General features: G+C 43.0%; 1 protein-coding gene across 13 annotated transcripts in view; it reads right to left on the bottom strand.

Annotated features, from left to right (window-relative positions):
- The window catches only part of BCAS3 (BCAS3 microtubule associated cell migration factor), a 1423373-nt gene that overhangs the window by 884865 nt on the left and 516820 nt on the right, over positions 1-21688 (bottom strand). For all 13 annotated transcript variants that reach the window (XR_011026249.1, XR_011026248.1, XM_068268730.1 and 10 more), the window contains exon 16: positions 8593-8743. Coding sequence is in view for 11 of the 13 variants with exons in the window: in XM_068268730.1 (XP_068124831.1) it covers positions 8593-8743 (151 nt within the window). In the remaining 2 variants the exon portion in view is untranslated. The remainder of the gene's footprint in view (positions 1-8592; positions 8744-21688) is intronic.

Raw genomic sequence — 21688 nt, 5'->3', positions numbered from 1 at the left:
GCTTTTATTTCAATGAAGAGGCTAGTGTATGGTAGGGGAGACAAGAAGATGTTGCCACAGTCACTTTCAATGTCATATTCCTGTCCCAAAAAATGCTGACAACATAAAGAACTTGTATAGCTCTCGGCAGATTCATCTTCATAATATGGATGGTAAGGTGGGCACTGTGTTGAGCTTGACATAGGTCACTGTAAGAATCACAGGTCAGTGTTTAGCAACAACCAAATGAACTGTCTTGCAGATAGCACTATATGGTGTCAGCTGCTATCCTAATACTAACCTTGCCCTTTTTCAATTTAGGTTAGGTTCTTTTTAATGGCATGTGCATTTTAGATCCACATATAAATCTTCAATGCATAATCCATGCTGGCTGTTACTATATAAGGATTCATAAGACAAAAAGTACAGACATCACCAAAAATATGCTTGTGGATATCTGCTATTTAGTTGCTATTAGCTACTACAACTACAATTATAATTTAGTATTTATACAGCGCCAACATGTTCTGCAGCGCTGTACAAGTATACTGTCTTGTCACTTAACTTTTACTCAGAGTGGCTCTCAATCTAATCCCTATCATAGTCATATGTCTATGTATGTATCCTGTAGTGTATGTATTGTAGTCTAGAGCAAATTTCGGGGGAAGCCAATTAACTTATTTGTATTTTTTTGCGATGTGGGAGGAAACCAAAGAGTCCAGAGGAAACCCATGCAGCCACATGGAGAACACCAAAACTCCATTCAGATATTGCTGTGGCTGGGACTCTAACTGGGGAAACAGCACTGCAAGGCGAGAGTGCTAAGCCACCGTGCAGCTGCCCTACTGCACCCTCAATGGCAAGGTGTAAGTTCAAGTGAGCATGGAGGGAGGTATTGTGTGTTCCTGATATTACATGATTGTATACTAAAGTTGAAAGCAAAAGGACACAAGCAATGCTTAGTATAAGTCCTGGCATTGTCATGCCCAAGGTCGTCTGGAAGGAATCTCTTTGTGGCCTTCTAGACAGAATTAAACCCTGGCAGAAGCCAAACTGCACTCCACCCAAAATCTAGACATTCACACTGAGGTCTCTGAAACTTGTGGAAAATGAATTGAGAACACATGAATTATGAGAGAGGCGCCATAACAACATATTATTATCTCCTCATAACATCAATTCCTACCCACAGCTTTTATAAACCAGCCCCACAAAGAAAAGCCTAGTAACTCCTGGTCCTATGATACTGAGAGAACATATACCAAAAATAGCTATATATATATATATATATATATATATATATATATATATATATATATACTGTAAAGGCATTTACAACTCTTTGTTGTTCCTTCTTATGTATCTCAGGACAAATACAGGGTTAAGCAGATGCTTTGAAATTAAATTAAAAAAAAAGTGCTGTGTTTCCTTCCAGCACTGCTCAAAGGTGCTGACCAAGTAGGTGTAAATACATCTGTCTTTTGCCATTTGTACTAATGCATGCCTCCTACACTTCTCAGCACACAGCAGATGGTCTCTGTCCTGTCGAAATATTACAGTGTACAGACTTCCATTGCTATGTGTTTCTAGAAATATGGGGGCAGATGTTAAATATGTTAAGCACATGCTTTGCCCCCTGGAGGTTTAAGTTAAGGCTGCCGTCTCAATTTGGCTATCTTACACATTTGGCTATCTTAGGCGTTCCTTTTAAATCTCTCCAAATAGATCATTTCTACATGCTCAGCTTCATCACAGCAGCCACAAAGCATTTCATCACTTAAGTAGCTTTTATTATTATTATGTGGTTAAACAAAAAGTCATTTAGGGCTTTCTGTTTTTTGTTTTTTTTTATTAGCTGATGTTCTTACTCATTTTATACTTCTGCATATTCTATTACAACATTTACATACAGAAATCTTAAATAATGCATATCATCGTAACATAAATGTCAGCACACTCATTAAATACCAGTTTTTTATTTTATATGCTTCACAAAAGCCATTGTTTCAAGACCACAGCAGGACTCTTCATCAAGGCATAATCCAATAAGGAAAATAAGTCAAGCGAGTGGATTTGTATTAGCGAGGTGCACTATTCCAGTGCCAGCTGATGTAACATTTAGTTAGTTATAATACTCAACAGGCCTCGGTGAACCTAACTGACCTTGATGCAACAAGTGGGTGGCTCCTACCAACTTCTTTTTGGGATACAGTACAAAGGGGCATAACTACAAATAAAGAAATAATGAAGCCCCACAGCAAAAAAAGTTATGGGCACCACTCAAGTTGACCCCTGTGGCCAGAGGCCCAAACATTTAGGTTTATATAAGCAGTGCACCTGCAATGATCTGCTTTCCCACTGTTAAAGTGAACACTAAAATAAAGTTATATACTCACCTATGGAGTGGCTCACGATCCCAAAAAGCCTTCCCAGTCCTTTCCCTGTCTGCTCGTTCTACCGCTGTCCTCCCTTTGAAGTTATTCAACCAGCAGGTTGAATACAGTAACTCTTCAGGACTCTTTGTGCAAGCTTCGGAATTATTCACATCCCCAAGTACTTCGGTACTTCCGAAGACAAGCAAATCTATTCAAGGCATGCAAGAGTCCAGGCCCATAAGTCTGCACAGTGCAGATGTGCCAGTCTTCGGAAGCACTCGGACCTAAGCCTTTTGAGGAGTTCTGTAATTTGAATGGGGGACAGCGGAGGAACGAGGGAATGGAGAGAGGACTGGTAAGGCTCTATGGCAGTGATTCCCAACACGTGTTGCAGCACATTCATGTGTCACAGCAGCTCTGGGAAGGTGTCGTCTAGTCACGCGCAATGGAATAATTAAAATAAAACATGAGGGCTGGCAGGTCCTCATCTCCGCCCCCTCGATCGTATTTCTACAACAACCTTTCCTGGCTTTTTCAGCTAAGCCTCGCCTCCCTATGCTTAGAGCAATCACTGACAGGGATGTGAGGCTTAGCAGAAAAAGCCAGGGAAGGACCCTGCATAAGAATAATTAGGACAATATGCGAGGGGTGAAGATGAGTATTCTCCAGCCAACTTTTTTTTTAAATCATCCTGGCTGGATGAACACACAGAATGGCCACAGCACCGGAGGAGGTATTTAGGTGACATGCAGCGTTATATTGCACTGTTCAGCGATATGTTGCCTCACCCCAGCCAGAAACCTCACTAAGCTACACTCCACCCTCACCCTTCTCTACCACCCAGCAGCTTCACCTGCCCCCATCCAGCACCTTCACCCTCCTGTCCTCAGACAGCATCTTCCCCCTCCTTTCCCCAGACAGCACCCTCATACTTCTGTCTCCAGCCAGCCCCTCACCCTCCTGTCCCCAGACAGCATCTTCCCCCTCCTTTCTCCAGACAGCACCCTCATACTCCTGTCCCCAGCCAGCACCTTCCTCCTCCTGTCCCCAGCCAACACCCTCACACTCCTGTACCCAGCCAGCACCCTCCTGTACCCAGCCAGCCCCGTCAGCCTCCTGTCCCCAGCCAGCACTCCCACCCTCCTGTCCCCAGCCAGCACCGTCAGCTTCCTGTACCCAGCCAATTCCCTCAGCCTCCTGTACCCAGCCAGCACTCCCACCTTCCTGTCCACAGCCAGCACCCTCACCCTCCTGTACCCAGCCAGCACCCTCACCCTCCTGTCCCCAGCCAGCTCCGTCAGCCTCCTGTCCCCAGCCAGCTCCGTCAGCCTCCTGTCCCCAGCCAGCACTACCACCCTCCTGTTCCCAGCCAGCACTGTCAGCTCCTGTACCCAGCCAGCACCCTCACCCTCCTGTCCCCAGCCAGCTCCATCAGCCTCCTGTCCCCAGCCAGCTCCGTCAGCCTCCTGTCCCCAGCCAGCACTACCACCCTCCTGTTCCCAGCCAGCGCCGTCAGCCTCCTGTACTCAGCCAGCACCCTCAGCCTCTTGTCCCCAGCCAGCACTCCCACCTTCCTGTTCCCAGCCAGCACCATCACCCTCCTGTCCCCAGCCAGCACCCTCACCCTCCTGTCCCCAGTCAGCACCCTCACCCTCCTGTCCCCAGCCAGCACCCTCACCCTCCTGTCCCCAGCCAGCCCCGTCAGCCTCCTGTCCCCAGCCAGCACTACCACCCTCCTGTCCCCAGCCAGCACCCTCACCCTCCTGTCCTCAGCCAGCACCGTCAGCCTCCTGTCCCCAGCCAGCACTACCACCCTCCTGTTCCCAGCCAGCACTACCACCCTCCTGTTCCCAGCCAGCACCCTCACCCTCCTGTCCACAGCCAGCAACCTCACCCTCCTGTCCCCAGCCAGCACCCTCACCCTCCTGTCCCCAGCCAGCACCCTCACCCTCCTGTCCCCAGGCAGCCCCGTCAGCCTCCTGTCCCCAGCCAGCACTACCACCCTCCTGTTCCCAGCCAGCACTACCGCCCTCCTATTTCCAGCCAGCACCCTCACCCTCCTGTCCCCAGCCAGCCCCGTCAGCCTCCTGTCCCCAGCCAGCACCCTCACCCTCCTGTCCCCAGTCAGCACCCTCACCCTCCTGTCCTCAGCTGGCACTCTCATTCCCTTCTCTCCAGCCAGCACCCTCACCTGGCTCTGCAAACCCATTCACCTCACTGCCAATGTGCTAGCAGATGTAGCAGCCACTGATTAGCAGCCATTACTGTACAAGCAGAAGCAGTAGCCGCTAATTAACAGCTAACATTTTTATTTATTTTATAATATTTTTTCCCCCTACTATACATATGTTATATGTCACTAAGATCGGAATGACTTGAAAAAGGTTGAGAACCACTGCTCTATGTGATCCAGAGTCTTCTCTCTACATGGGTACGTATTTAACTTTTGTATTGCCCACTTCAGGTTCACTTTAACAAGAACAGCCACAATAAAACCCCTCCCTTACCCCATGCATACTGACACAGTGGTGGTGAATTAAAAGTACTCTATATCAACTCTAGAGATGGGTCCTCCTCATTGGTCCATCCTGCTCCCAGGTCTTCCTGCCTACAGTAATTGTTTTCAAATGAAAGTGGTTACATATTGCCACCAAACATAAATACACTCTGACCCTGAGGCCTTAGTTAAAGTAGCACGTCTCTCATCAATATCACATGAATAGGGAGGTTGACAGTGGGTCAATGGAAGCAGTTTAGTATTGGAAAGAGAGGTGATCACAATTCATGACTCAGGCTAAAGTCTCACTTCATACACATTTGTACGGAGGTTAACTTTAGGGACGCTGCAAATCATGAGTATATTTTATAATAAATGTTTGCTATTAGGTGGAAAAATGAGACAATAGTATTTGCTGGTGTACATGCAAAATGGACGTTGTGGAAATTTGGGCACTGGAAAAAGCTGCCAGTAGAATATTGGTAAAGTGACCAAAATTCTAATATTGGGCAGTGGTAATTCCAATAATAAAATACTGATATTTTATGATCGCTACACCTTCCTCGGATCCAGCACTGCAATTCTCCTTTCGTCCTCCGGCAATCTTACCAGAGGGATGAAGAGCCTCCCAGGACAGGAAGGAGAATCGGGGGGGGGGTTAAAATGCCTGATGACCGCTGCACTACCTAGCTGCAGCTACTACAAGTTATGCTGGGGGTTACCGCTCTGAGCTGCAGTTTTCCACTCCGTGCCTGATTTGGGGTTACCACCAGAGAGGTTAAAGTAAATATGAGACTTGTAAAAAAAATATATATACATATCTGGGACATCCTCCAACCCCCTCCAGGCCGATTGCTCCCTCGCCGTCCTGATCCACTGCCTGGATCTTCAGCAATTTGTCCTGAAAAGTCACAGGACTGGGGCGTTCTGCGCATGTGTGGCCTGGCTGCACATGCCCCTGGGAGCATTCTGTACCCATCTCAGGTACACTTTAAGACCAGAGATTAAATATGAGTTTCATACAAATTTAAAGGCATTTTCCTGAAATGAAAATAGAACTTAATGGCCTCAATTCCCTAAGCATGACCACATTCGGTAATGCAGAAAACAGCTGATGTTACTGATCACCTTGCCAAATGCCAATTCACTAAACCTATTACTGAACTAAAAAGTAAACTTACCGACTAGTGAGGTAAATTATTGACTTGTGTGGTAAATACCTCAAGAAATGTCAAGATATGTCAAGAAATCTGTATCCCTTTAGATGTGCATATCTATATACTGATATACAAAAGAGCTCCCTCTAGTGGCAGCAGCATATCTAAAAGGATGCCGGGGATGCACTGGACAGAAAAAAACTCCAACACACACATCACTTGTGGAAAGACTCACAGCTTCCTGCCTGACCTGCTCCACAGCTGGTGAGACTTACCGAGCAGGGCTTAGGTTTTTTTTTCTGTATATTACCGAACTTCTACCGCATGCGGAAAATCTTTTTGAATTTGGAAAAAAAAAAAAAGAGTGAATTAAGGCCATAATGGGTAAAAGATCATGCCTCTTAAAGCTCTAAAGTCATTATAATGTGTGGGCACAAATGTTTTCAATCCACTTATAAACTCTTCGATAAAGCACATATGATTTAAATAAATTATGTCTCAAGAATATAAGCGTTAAATGGAAAGGAAAAATCAAAAGGTGGCTAAGAGATCCCTTCCCAATTATCCCTGTACAACCTCAAGTTTTAAATACAAAATCGTGCTGGGCTAAAGCTAGGCTCTGGGACGTAACACAGCTAACCTGCCAAAGCATTATAGGAGGAATATGTGGCTCGAACACATGCAAAGTGTTCTCATTGTGCACTCATCCAGGTTCCCAGTGTGTGAGCTCAGAGCAACTTCAATGTTTAAGCCATCCAAACAGGATATATGCCTTGTGAAAAATCCTTTATTCACATCAGTTTCCTGACAGATGTAGAAGAGACATGGAAATATTTCATATCCAATTCTGAGGCTAAATCAGTATTAGGGGGAAAACCGGCTAAAACTAAAATGAAAACTAATTATATTTTGGCTCCAGTATTAGACTACTTACTGATCGTGTGGAAAATGATTATTATATTTGCTGTGAGTCTGTAACACATTTATTTATAGAATTACCAGTCCCGGCCAACCTTGGCTTGGCCGCTTAGCAAAGACATATGGATTGGATGAATTTCCATAAGTCTGATGTGGTCACATATGAGTATCCAAATAAATAATTTCTGCAAAATTTCTCGGTTTCTGCTTGTCCCCTTCAAGCTTTAGATTTTCACCTCTACTTCTTTCCCAGGATGCATAAAAAGATTCATAAAACAAGAGAGGGCAGCCAGGGTACTAATGGTTGACACAATGCCACACGAAAGGCAGACATCCACAAACACACAGAAGCAGCAGTAATGTAGACTTGTATGGTGGGATCATGGAAGCAGTATCGCACCAAGCTAGTCAACTAACTGCTGCAGACTGGACCATTTGTAGCTTCTATTAATCTTATGTGGCACATTGTGTACTTTTTTCATACTTGTTTTTTTTTTTTTTTTTTTTTTTTAGCTATAACTAATTTGTTGTCCTTCATTTAATTTATGCTAGTACTGACCTAATGGTTACTCAAAGAGACTTTCCTGTGCACGGTCTTATCCTAAAGAACTAAAAGACTGGCATTAACAGGGCAGATGGACAGTATTGAAGTGGCCTAAGCCTAGTTCAAAAGACCACTGACCCGGATCACAGACACTTTCAGGGTGCTTCCCCTCACTATCAATCTAATATTGGCTATTGCCAGTAGTTGTGCTCAGAGATTCCAATCAGATTATCCACACCTGTGGATTATCCTTGCTCCAATAACGTGCAGTGAGTCTTTTCTCCCCTGTCACTTGTGGGCACTGCTGATTCCTTCCTGTGATCTCCCTAATGTGCAGCCACCCATTCCCCCAACATGCACAGTCACCATCCCCCAAAATGTGTAGCCATCCATTCTTCTCCAACAGATAACTTGTATGGCTTTTCATCAAACAACACTTTCCCCCTCACTGCCCCAAAAACGTGCAGATGTCCACTGCCCTCCCCCCAACACACTCTCTGACTCCCCCCCCTCCATAACATGTGCAGTATCAAACACCCCCCCCCCCCCCCAGCATGCACAACCAGCCAACTATTACCCTCCTTCCGCATAACATATGCGGCCATATGTCTTCCCATAACATATGTGGCCATAATTCTAACCCTCCATAAAATGTATGGCAATCCGTCCCCGCCCCAACCATTTCAGGCAGCCATTTCTTTCTACACAGCATCAATTTAAGTGATTCTCTTCCTCTGGCACCGGTTCTGATCCACTCTCTTGTATTGCAAGCACCAGTCCCTCATTTTCATCCTGGTCCTAAGTCATCACACAATATGAAGATAATTAGGAATGACAATGGGAAGAGAAACGGGCTGCAGCATTGGAGTATGGATTTGTGGTAAGATATCATCCCTCCATTATTCTGCTAAATAAGGGCGAGGCAGATAGAATATGCTGAGCCTCCTCTCCTTGTCAGGAGGGATTGCAGACTACAGATGTAGGGGTGGCTCCCTTGAGAGACATCTCACTGACATGTCTGTACATTTGGGGTTGTGTTCAAAGCATTCAGATTTTGTTTTCTGTGTGTCAATTACTATTTTTTTCTTATATGTAAAAAAAAAAAAAAAAAAGCTCACTTACCCTGTGCGTTTTGTAATCGTTCCCAAAGTCATAGGTTGCTTTATTTGCACAAGGGGCAGCACCACAGTCAAACTTGGTAGTGGTGACAATCGTGGATTCCCTGGGTTGTTGTTCGTAAAATTATTGTAACTGTCTTGGCTATTCAATTTACCTGAAAGTAAATAAAAACAAAACATAGCATAAATTACAATCCATCAAAATTTGTAAGATCAACAAACAGCTGTATTTTCCCACTACACAGCTGAATCACAAAATCGCAAATCGCTAGTGTTTTTTTTCAATCGCTAGGGTTGTTACATTATCATAGAAATCATGAGAAATATTTTCCACTATAGTGATTCGATTTGGAAATCGCAAATCGCAATCGATTTCTGGAGCGATTTTTAGAGTGATAATGCAATGCAAATGAAAAATCGCAATCGCATACCAGAATTAAAGAAAAATCGCAGTCACTGGCGTTTGTGATTGCTAGTGGAAAGGGCCTTAAAGAGAACCCGAGGTGGGATTTAATTATGTTAGTGGGGCACAGAAGCTGGTTGTGTACACTATCACCAGCCTCTGTTGCCCGATGGTATGCCCCCAGGACCCCCATGCGATCTGCTGTCCCCTCCACTGTGCTAGCGACACGCAGCGTGTCGCCAGCACAATGTTTACCTATGTGGTGTCTGTTAGCGCCGCTCTCCCGCCTCCTCTGTATCGGCGCTACCTGCCCGCTTCTCTTCCCTCCCGCTAATTGGAGGGAAGGGATGCGGGCGGGTAGTGCCGATACAGAGGAGAAGGGGGAGCGGCGCTGACAGACACCGCATAGGTAAACATTGTGCTGGCGACACGCTGTGTGTCGCTAGCACAGTGGAGGGGACAGCAGATCGCATGGGGGTCCTGGGGGCAAACCATAGGGCAACAGAGGCTGGCGATAGTGTGCACAACCAGCGTCTGTGCCTCACTAACATAATTAAATCCCACCTCGGGTTCTCTTTAAGTTTGATGGCTGACATTTTTTTTATTATTTTTGTTTTGATTTTTACAATTGACACAAAAATACTTTAATTAAAAATAATTCAATAATTTTGGTTTGTTTTATCACAGTTTTCCAAAACATTTGCATATGCTAATACTTAAAGAGAAACCGTAACCAAGGATTGAACTTCATTCCAGTAGGTGATACTCCCTTTCCCATGATCAATCTTTCCCTTTTTCAAATAGATAATCGGGGAGCTCTATATAGCTAATATTGTGGTGAGACCACTCCCACAATGTGATTTCACACTGAGGGAGCCTTGTTGCATTGTGGGAAATAACAGGTGTTTCCAACTGCCAAAAATGCATCGCCTCTTTCCACAGACATCATCTGCCAGCAGTAAAGATGTCACCATCAGGGAAAGGAACGATTTTAAAATGGGCAAACACTGACTAAATCAATTATACATAATCATTGTAAAAATGAAGCACTTTTTTTCATTACGGTATTTTCACTGCAGTTCCTCTTTAAAGAGGAACTGTCGAGAAAATCTTTATATTTAAAACACATACAAATAAGAAGTACATTTCTCCCAGAGTAAAATGCGCCATAAATTACTTCTCTCCTATGTTGCTGTCACTCACAGTAGGTAATAGAAATCTGACATTACCGACAGGTTTTGGGCTAGTCTATATCTCCATTGGGAATTCTCAGCATGGCCTTTATTCTTTATAAAGACATTCCCTGAAAAAGATTTATACAAAGATGCTGGCCAGCCTCCCTGCTCGCTGTACACTATTTTAGCAGTTGGACGGAGCAACTGCCATTCACTAAGTGCTTTAAAAATAACGTTAAACCCTGAGAACCACCCTATGAGAAGATGGGCTAGTCCAAAATATGTCGGTAATGACAGATTTCTACTTCTTATTATAAGTGACAGGAACATAGGAGAAAAGTTATTTATTTATTTTATGTTAATACTGGCTATGGTTATAAAAATAAATATATTGAAATGGAAAGATAAAAAAGTTCCTGCAGTGGGTGCATGGATGCAACTGCAATAGTGAAAATACACTTTCAGTAAGCTTTTAGCAATGCTTGCTATTGTTTAGTATTATACAAATGGGGTGGCAATTTTTGCTACTTATCAATAAACATTTTTTTTTTTTACAAATCCACAACCAGTGTGCTGGATCAGTGATGTTCTTCAGTCGAGACAATCTTAGTAAACCAGCTCCAAAGTCTGCGCACTATAAGAAACATGCTAGATATGGATATGGATGGACTATAGTCATTGTTGGGCCCATGCACTCCAAAAATACTGCAAGCAATATATTTACCTGTGAGAAAAAAAGGGTCCCCTTCACACATGACATAATTCATATGTGAATGGCGTTTTTCCAAATATGTATTTGTCACTCATCTAAAGAAAGTCATTGGCATTGCACTTGTGTACTTTAATTCAAATTTTCACATCCAAACTTTCTGCGTTTGTATGTGTTCTTCGGTTATGTGAATCGCATGCAATGCAAGTCAATGGAAATGCAAATGTGTGCAATCATAAAGTTAATCACATACAAACTCAACTAAATTAACTTTATTGATATCCATGGAAAAACCAGAATGCGAAAATTCACATAAAAAAAGAAAAAAGAAAAGAAAAAAAAAGTAGAATAAGATGCAAAACATCACAAAACGCAGAATCGCAAAAAACAAAACAAAAAAAACATGAGGAAGAAATTGCCCATAAACGATTAGTGGCAGATAATTTTTGTTCACTACATAAAAGTATATACCGATAAGTAAAAATGTAAGGTCGGAGTATTATATATCATATACCATAATCTGAATGCAAAGAAAAAAAGTTCTCCAAACAGACTATAGTGTTTTAACCTCTGAAGATTAAACGTGGATGCTGCCCATGTGAAGAACACTCACTTTCTCTATTGTCAGCACGCACAACCTTCAGCCCCCAGACAGAAGAGGAAATGAGCTACAAATTACACAGGCTGGACGAAAAGAAAAGCCTGCAAGAGAAAGGAACAGGCAAAAGGGAGAAAGAAACAGAACTGAATAAGCCTGTTTGTAATAAAATCAAAGTACTTTAAATAGTCAAAAACACTGAGTTAAAGAGTTCAGATGATTAACTTGTTTGGGGGGGTTTCAATAATGCTGTGAGACGATGGCTTTTGTCCTTAATCAAAGAAGAGCCATATTGGGAATTAAGTTCCTAAATAACTGATGCATTCTTCGGTACATATAACAAAAATCCCATGGCTGATCCTCACAATCCTGTCTTCAAGAGGGTTCTTAAAATTTCAAAACAGCTACCCCCCCAGTGCAGCTACCTCTTTACAGAGAAGAATAACAGCAAGGAAATGGATTTTTTCACAGGAAGCTGCCTGAAATGCCATAATGGTACTTGAAATGGAAAGAAAACAGCGAAGGAGGATGGCAGGAAAGATCGCTTAATGAATTTGGAGTTTAGAAATAGTTCTTTCATAGTTCTAGTTAATAAAATGTATAAAAAAATACAAGATTCTTAATCCCTTGACGCACAGCACATCATAATGACCAAAACCCACATCTTTACTTCCATGAGCACGTGCTTCTGGTATTCAGCACAGTTCTGTATGCAGGCCGTTAGTAACAGCTCACAAAGCCGAGACAGGGGCATACCACAATGCTTAACAGCTGGTGAGTACTGCACTGTGGTATGCTTGGGCACCTGCTAATTGTTTTATGTTCAACTCAATCTGAAACAAGGCTGAAGGCCTTGGTAGGCTGGATATACATGGGGCCTGAGGCATTAACATTTTTATCATACCTCATTACATCTTATTTTCTCTTCCCCTTATCAAAATGTCTGTAGCACCTCACAAGCAAAGAATGAATAAGGTCCGAAAAAAGGCAACAATTGCAGCTTAGTTAGAGTGCCGTTATCTAAGCTTTTTTTTGCCTGCTCTAATCTAATAGGAAATTTACTGGTGAAGTGAGAATAACATAAAAAAAGACCTTTGAGAAAACTTTTTACATAGAGACATAGGATTAGAATTTTTCATTATTGAAAAAATAAAATAAAATAAAGAAGTAACAGAGAGGTTGCGCAACCTTAATTTTATCAATGAACCATTACAAATTCCAGTATGGCATAAATGTATTAACAAACAGGTAATTGAAAGAAGAGTATAATTCTTGATGCACAATTTAAGGCAGCAGACACAGCAGCATGAGGATCTCAGGAGACTGCTACTGAGTAAAATGTAACTCTGCAAAATAAACAATAACTTTGGTACAGTAAGGCACACACCATATATAAGTTTGAAATAGCCAGTGGAGAGGACAATTGTATTATCTTACACATGGATTGGTAAGAGTGTGGTGGATGTTGTATACAGCTTCTTGCCCAGAGAATGTTTCATTTAATTTATAGACTTATCAATCTGAACACAAAAAAATTGTCATTACAACCTTTGAATGACACCTGAAGTAAGAGGGATATGAAGTCTGACATATTTATTTCCTTTTTAACAATGCAAATTGCCTGGCTGTCCAGCTGATCCTCTGCCTGACTGAAGTCTAGCTGAATTAGCTGCATACTTGTTTCAGGTGTGTGATTCAGACACTACTGCAACCAAAGAGATCAGTGGACTGCCAGGCAACTTGTAATGTTTGAAAGGAAATAACTATGGTAGCCTCCATATCCCTCTCACTTCAGGTGTCCTTTAGGCCTCTTTCACAACGCAGACTAACGCACAGCAATACAAAGTCTGTGCGACATTCACAGCGCACACGTTGCGTTGTGTGTAATGTGTAGTAATATTTAGAAAGTGCTGCATGCTGTGCGTTTAGCAATACATTTGCTGCGTTATGTGTGTTGCACATGCTCAGTAATGTTTTTTTTTTTTTTTTTTAAATGTAACGCACGCGCCATTTTCGGTCCATCAGTATGCGACGAAAACGGCGCACCAAGAGACACATAACGTAGTACAAAATAACGTCCAATTTTATAACCTACATGCGCTGCGTTAGGGGCAAGTTGTGCGATGTTAACGTTGCATCAAATGCACAGTCCCACTGTGAAAGAGGCCTTAAAGCCCCATTCACACTTAGAAGTGCAAAACGCCAGCGATTTTTGCGGAGTAATTTTTCTGTGATTTCACGCAGAAAAATCACTGGACAGTGCAGCGATTTCTCCGCGATTGCGTTTAGCGCTTCTATAGCACTGAGACGCGATCGCTGGGAAATCGCCTGAAAATGGTGTAGGCTACGTATTTGCGTTTCGCGATTTTGGGCGATTAGCACAAATTGCCCAAGTAAGAACGGGCCCATAGGGTTTTATTACACTAGCGCTTTCAAAAGTGCTAGCATTTCAGCGTTTTGTCGAAATCGCCAGCAAAACGCTCAAGTGTGAATGGGGCCTAACGGGCCAAAACAAAGGGAAAACGTGGTATGTAAAAAAGGATGAAATAACAATAACAAAATGAAAAATGATGTGGTAGAGACAGAGATACAGCAAACACAAATGAAGCGAGCAGTGAGTGTGTACGTGAATGAAGATTGATGAAGCAGTAGAGACTGCAGGACAGAGTTCACGCTTGTGACCAAGATAAGTGTTCTGCATGAAAAATGTTGTAGCAGCATAATTAGCATATAAATACCCGTGTGTTAGTGGACATTACTTGCACATAAGTATGTGTAACTCTTAAGAAAACACACACAGTGCCTGAATTTGCAAGTAAAACGTTAACTATTTTAATAATTATAACATGTTGGAGCTACACATATTTGTTAATGATTTAAGCACAGGTGAAAGTTTAATGGCTTTCTCATCACTCATGTGGCGTTCTGGCAAAGGATTCATTTGTTCTAGGATACCAGGAGCAAAAGAACAAAATAGTAAGTGCTGCAGAAGAACAGAACACAAATTCACAAATTCTTCTGAAATTACAACAATTCTGCAATTACTCGTATAACCAGAGGATGATTGCAGGTAATTGCAATGGTTACACTGTTATTATAATGTAGTACAGGAAATCACAGGAAATTTGCTAGCCCACAGAAAGTTTATTCCAGGTAAAGAGAGCTTTCTTGTTTGTTAAAAACAGGTTAGAGGTGCAGGATATAATCTATGTGCTGATTTTCCAGGTGCATGGAAGTGCCGAGAAAGGAAGCATTTACTGCAAGTAACTCTTCTAAACCACAAACTAAACTCATAAAAACAGCACGTGCTTGGTCTACTATACTACAGTGAATGTTTCAGTGTGGTCTATAGCCCACATTTGTTACAGGCCACCATTCTCAAGCCAACATCTGGCAAGAAATGAAAACTACCTAGAATTGTAAACTGTAGTGTTAAGCTATGTACACACACTAGATTTTCATCAGCCAATTTCGAGCTGGAAAGCCATACAGGTGTCTGACAACATCACAGATCAGTCATGTTGGGTCACTGACAACCTCAATTGTTGTTCTACTGTAGTCTATGAAGGTGGGAACCTTTTGCTTGAGTTCCCCTTCCCCCTACACCAAACAGATCAGAATAGAATGCCAAGTCGAATTTCTGTACAACTATTGTTCCTAGAATATTCCCAGATTGATGTTTCTGGGTGACAGTAATGGTCTAAAAAGCTTTACACAAAACCTCAATTACATACATTTTTTTTTAAATAAAAGCTCAGTGTTCTCCTGCAAATTTTTTTCCAGCTGTGTGGCATGAAAAAGTGGCCGGGTGGGGAATGCTGGGGCAGCGCTTCTCTGTGCAACTCTGCTTATAGCATGTTATTATTTATTGTATTTACAAAGCACCAATCTGCATAATAGAAAAAAAGGGTTAACATACAAGGTAGGACATACAAGAAGCTCACAACAAAACAAGATCATGCAAATGTCTTTGATAACAGTAGTTCAGTGTCATTGGTCAAAATAGAGAAAGTTCTAGTCCACAAGAGGGGTGACAGACAGTAAGATTGCATAATCAAGCTGGAAACACCAGGAAGGAGGGCCCTGCCAGAGGCTTACAATCTAAAGGGTGGGGAAGCATCAGGAGAGGATGAGGAGGCGAGCCAATGACAGCCGGGTGCCCATCAAAATTAGCTAGGCAGAGCACCCGTCTACAAAAGCCTGGGGAGAACACTGGAGCTTGTAGAAAACTGTAGCAAAATCTGATGTGTAATACGCACCACAAGGGCAGGGACCTTGCCTAGTGTTTTTTGCTTCTGCATTTGCTTGTTTTGTACTATATAGAGTGCTACAGAATATGTTGGTGTTCTATAAATACGAAATAATAGTAAAGGAGTACAGGATCCTTCTGAAAAGTAGCAGCTATTTGGTTGCACAGCGATTTTGAAAAATAAAGGTATTGTTTGTCTTTAAAGTACACCTGTGGAAAAAAAAATCCAAGTTAGATACTTACTGCAGTAGAGGTTTCTCTGAACCTTCTCCACCCCATTGATGCTTGCCAGGACCCCCTTCTTCTTCGCAACACTGCTCCCATCTGTGTATAATGCAAGGGTGACCTGCGCTTGTGCAGTAGAATGGAGACACTCATGCACGGCACTTTCCTCCATGCACAAGTGGCTCTGTGCTACCGTGCAGGTGGGGCCGTACGAGCTGCTGCACAATGGTTGTCGTATGTGTTTGGAGGGTCCCAGCTCTAGGTTAGTGCGGTGCCAAGAGGATAGGGGAAGCCCTTGGATTATCAAGAGGCTTCCCTCTACCAAGTTATCTTACTTGGACCTTTTCTGTTCACAGGTACGCAACAAGAAATGGCAAACAGATTTACGCCCCGACACACCGAATACCATTTTGCACTTCATTTTCATTTTTTTTAAAGAGCTTCTATTGACTTCCATTCAAATCACGGTACAACCGCAGTAAATGGCATATCAAAAATCGCAATTGTGGCTATTTTGCCGCAATTTTAATGGAAGTCAATGGAAGTGTTTTCTAAAAACAAAATCGACCCATAAAGCGCTCTCCGGTGTGTCGGGGACCTAATTCTTGAGGGATAATAAGCTATTTTTTTTTTATTCTGAGGGATAATTAGTTACGTTTAGTGATCGTTAATTAGCACAGGGTTTTTCTTCAAGCCAGAATACATATGTAATTTCCACATGCCTTTCTAGAACAGCTTAGAAGTTGCATTGTACTTGGTGGCAAATAAACAGTTGGCACACAGTGTGCAAAGGTTTAAATCCAGAACTGAAACTAGATATACAGTAGTTAACATTAATTTTTATTAAAAAAACATATGTTTCTGCACACGTGTATCATATGAAAAAGTACTTTTATACTTAACTTTAGTCAACAATAAATAATAAACTTTATAATAAATAATGAAGCACAGCAACATCCCCGTGGCTATTTGCCTCTAGAAAATAACTTCATAGAGATACTCTGTAAAATAAATACAGATGATTCACCACTTACATAAGTGTTGCATACCGTTAAACTCTGTATAAGCCTTTTTTAACACATATAAAAAATTAAATTGCACAGGTGTTTGACATATGGGATCTCTTCTAAGAAATGGCAAGAAAACTCTGACACAGCATGCAAACGTACTCTGCAGACCATAATCTTTTATCACTTGAACGCCAATTCATTCTTTAGAATGTTGGAAAAAAAGAAATGCATGAAAATTGGTGTAACAGGTTATATAGGTAACCACTTTGCAGGTTAATGTCTCTATAGTTTCATTCAACTGCTGTAACACAGCCAGTCAATAATTGTTGTAAGGCAATACTGCACTAAACTTTTCCTTATTTGATCTCATCTCTTCTATGTGTGTTAAAAGGGTGAGAAAAAAACAAACCAGGATATTATTATTATTATTCTTATTATTGATTTATAAAGCGCCAACATATTCCGTGGCGCTGTACAAAGTAAGAAACAAACATGGGGTACATAATACAGACAATGGTGTACACTAATATACAAGATACATAATTAGTGACAAAATACAAATAATGATACAGCATACAGAATACAAAATACAGAAGTGGTAATGAGTGATAAAAGTAACATGATGAATAAAATGTATAATGATTTCCAAGACACAAAAGGGAAAGAGAGAGCCCTGCCCTTGCGAGCTTACAATCTAAAGGGAATGGGGGGAAACAAGAGGAGGGGTAGTATAAGATAAAATATATAAAGGCAGTGTGTTTTAGGATACCTAGTAGGAGTGCAATTTGGTCTTAGGACAAAGGGAAGTGGCTTAAGGTAGCGCATATGCTTGCTGGAACAAATTAGTTTTTAGAGAGCGTTTAAAAGTAACAAAGGTTGGCGAGTGACGGATGTGTTGTGGGAGGGGATTCCAGAGAAGGGGTGAAGCGCGTGCAAAATCTTGAAAGCGTGAATGTGAGGAGGTGATTATAGAGGAGGACAACAGAAGATCGTGTGCAGATCTGAGATTGCGATTGGGTTTGTATCTGGAAATTAGTGAGGATTTGTACCGGGGAGAGAGATTGTGGAGAGCTTTGTAGATTAGGGTTAGGAGTTTGAACTGGATCCTCTGGTTAATTGGCAGCCAGTGAAGAGCTTGATAGATAGGGTCGGCAGAGGAAGATCGAGAAGAAAGATGAATGAGACGAGCAGCTGAGTTCAGTACCGACTGGAGCGGAGCCAGTTTGTTAGACGGTAGTCCACAAAGTAGTATGTTGCAGTAGTCCAGACGAGAAATTATAAGATAAAGGATATGAGAAAATGGGATCAGCGGTACTACTAAGAGACAAGTTATCTATATAACTAGAAATGATCAGTGAGATGCAAATAATTACAGACAAATGTATGCAGCTTGAAACTGAGCCACTTCTTGCGGATTTTGATTGGTCTATCTGCAAGCTGCATTTGATTTGTATGCAAGCCAAAATCATTAGTATCTTATTGACAACTTCTATATATAACTCTGCTTTTAGGCTGCTTACACACCAAGATGTTACAGGCGCACGTTAGTGCGCCTGTAACGCCCCCCCCAACGCACAGCAATGTAACACAAGTGGGCTGTTCACACAGCCCACGTTGCGTTACATGTAACGCTGCACGTTCTGTGCAAAGTGCAGCATGCTACGGCGTTGGAGCGGCTATAGCCGCGTTAGACTGTTTGCACATGCGCAGTGGGGGGCGGAGAGGAGGCGGGGAGAGCCAGCTGCAGTAGCCGCGCACATGGCTACTTAATATTCACTGCACTGGCGGGCGCTGATTGGCCGGCGGGACCACGTGATGCAGAGTGTCTCGCTCCGCATCACGTGGTCCCGCTGGCCAATCAGCGCCACTCTGGGAGACATTATAGGACTCGAGCCGCCTAACGCGGCTCACTCTACCATCGGCTCTTGCAGCACCATACGTTGTGTTAGGTGCACGTTATGCGACCTTAACGTGGCACCTAATGCAACGTCTTGGTGTGCAAGAAGCCTAAAGGAGAATATATTGATATATTTACGCTTTAAAAGACATGCATGGTTCTGGTGGGCTAGGTAGTGGGAGTCTGCAGCTCTGAACGCTATCTGCCAAAGAGCCCAACCACCAGCCTCTCAGCTGAGTCCATGCTACCCACAGATGTGTGAATTCCTGCCTACCACCTGTGGACTTTGTAGAATGAAGCACCCCAGACTACAGTGACAGATACCCACCATACCTTCAGTTGTCTTCCCTGACTGCAGCTGCCATCTTGACAGTCCTACTCTGCTCTCCAGACTCTTCCTTAAATCTGCTACTGCCTGCTCACTTCCCCATAGAGCCTCTAGCTGACATTATAAACAACAGATCTGGGTGTGACGTATTAACTGTCAACAAGAGAAGATTTTGATTATTTCTCAGACATTAATGAACTCACTGGTTGTATTAACTATTAAAATTAGATGTAGAGGTGGCACAGCGCTTTTGTAATCTCAGATGCCGTCACTAACAAATCAACAGTTTGCCATTAACCTCCTGAGCGGTATGGACGAGCTCAGCTCGACCATCACCGCCGGAGGCTGCCGCTCAGGCCCTGCTGGGCCGATTTTCCTCCAATAAAAAGCAGCACACGCAGCCGGCACTTTGCCAGCCGCGTGTGCTGCCTGATCGCCGCCGCTCTGCGGCGATCCGCCGCGAGCAGCGGCGAAAGAGGGTCCCCCCAGCCGCCCGAGCCCTGCGCAGCCGGACCAATCAGTTCTGGCCAGCGCTAAGGGCTGGATCGGAGGCGGCTGACGTCAGGACGTCGGCTGACGTCCATGACGTCACTCCGCTCGTCGCCATGGCGACGAGGAAAGCCAAACAAGGAAGGCTGCTCATTGCAGCCTTCCTTGTTACTTATGCTTGCCGGAGGCGATCGGAAGAACGCCTCCGGAGCGCCCTCTAGTGGGCTTTCATGCAGCCAACTTTCAGTTGGCTGCATGAAATAGTTTTTTTTAATTAAAAAAAAAACCCTCCCGCAGCCTCCCTGGCGATCGCAATAGAACGCCGGGGAGGTTAAGGCTGGAGTCTAAAGCCTGGTACACACATGCAATTCTGATTGGCCTAGTTTACCACTTCTGTTTAGTATGAAAGTTTACCTGCACATTCTTTTCATAGTATTCAAAGTCTGTTGGCCCTCATAATACACGGAAGTGGTAAAATGAGCCAGTCATTGGCCAATCAAAATTGTATGTGTGTACCAGGATTAAAGAGACTCCGTAACAAAATTGCATCCTGTTTTTTATCATCCTACAAGTTCCAAAAGCTATTCTAATGTGTTCTGGCTTACTGCAGCACTTTATACTATCACCATCTCAGTAATAAATCAATGTATCTTTCCCCTGTCAGACTTGTCAGCCTGTGTCTGGAAGGCTGCCAAGTTCTTCAGTGTTATGATTCTGCTATGAACTCCCCCTTCCAGGCCCCTCTATGCACACTGCCTGTGTATTATTTAGATTAGGGCAGCTTCTCTCTTCTCTCTTATCTTTTACAAGTTGGATAAATCATCCTCTGAGCTGGCTGGGCTTTCACATACTGAGGAATTACAGACAAGGGCAAAGCTGTTTGCAGGAAGAAACGAGCAGCCTGAAACTTCAGTGCATGAGAACTGCAGGGGGAAAGAAACACACAAATGATCTCTTGAGATTCAAAAGGAAGGCTGTATACAGCCTGCTTGTGTATGGATGTATTTTCTATGTGTGGACATACTGTACATCAACCTACTTCCTGTTTTGGTGGCCATTTTGTTTGTTTATAAACAAACTTTTTAAAACTGTTTTTAACCACTTTTAATGCGGCGAGGAGCGGCGAAATTGTGACAGAGGGTAATAGGAGATGTCCCCTAATGCACTGGTATGTTTACTTTTGTGCGATTTTAACAATACAGATTCTCTTTAAGGCCTGGAAAAACAGGTCAAGAAAAAATAACTTGAGGTTTGTTAGTCTGCCCAAATCTTATGTGGCAGGCAGCATACAACCACATTATTCCAATTACGGATTAGTTCTGAGTGTGTGCCTGGCTTTTAGATTATAAAGAGTTGATCTGTATATTAATTAGAGATGCATCATAGGAGATCTTTCTCGCTCACTAAACAAAATGCAGTACAGTGCCAGTTATCCAGAACTCAACTAACCAGACGTCTCAACTAACCAGCACATATTGCCAGCAGTACTCAAAGTGGTGAAGGCCACCTTCTTAGGCTGTTTGTGTGGGGGCGCTGCTGTGCTTAAAGACTGGGTTCCACAGCTTCCCCAAGGTTAATACTCTTTCAATTGCTTCATTTTAACATTTAATACAGAGTCCATATATATTGTAACAAACTTATCTGGACTGGTCTCTGGAGGCTGTTCTGATCGTATGGAGCAGCTGGAGGAAGCTTCCTCTTCCTCTTCCATCAGTCGCATCCCCGGCTCCCCTGTAGACGTGAATCAGCATGTTCACATCCTCGGCTCCCCTGTAGATGTGGGTCAGCGTAGTCTCTCTAGAAGGATGCGCACAGCTCAGAGCTGCCTTTATAGGTTAAGGAGGCGTGTCTGAGGTGTGTCAACTGATTCCTGCGGTCAGCTGACACTTGCTGCGGGGATGTTGCTGATTGGTCCGATTTTCCTGGGGGCTTGGTCTGTGATCTATACCTTCTATATAAGTCCTGGGCATTCAGTTACTCGCTGTCCGTTATAGCCACCAGGTCACTGAGCGCTGGA

Source organism: Hyperolius riggenbachi, chromosome 2 (genome assembly GCF_040937935.1).
Source record: "Hyperolius riggenbachi isolate aHypRig1 chromosome 2, aHypRig1.pri, whole genome shotgun sequence".
Classification (NCBI taxonomy): domain Eukaryota; kingdom Metazoa; phylum Chordata; class Amphibia; order Anura; family Hyperoliidae; genus Hyperolius; species Hyperolius riggenbachi.
Note: the sequence above shows the minus strand (reverse complement) of the source record. Positions and strands in the feature narration are given on the sequence as shown.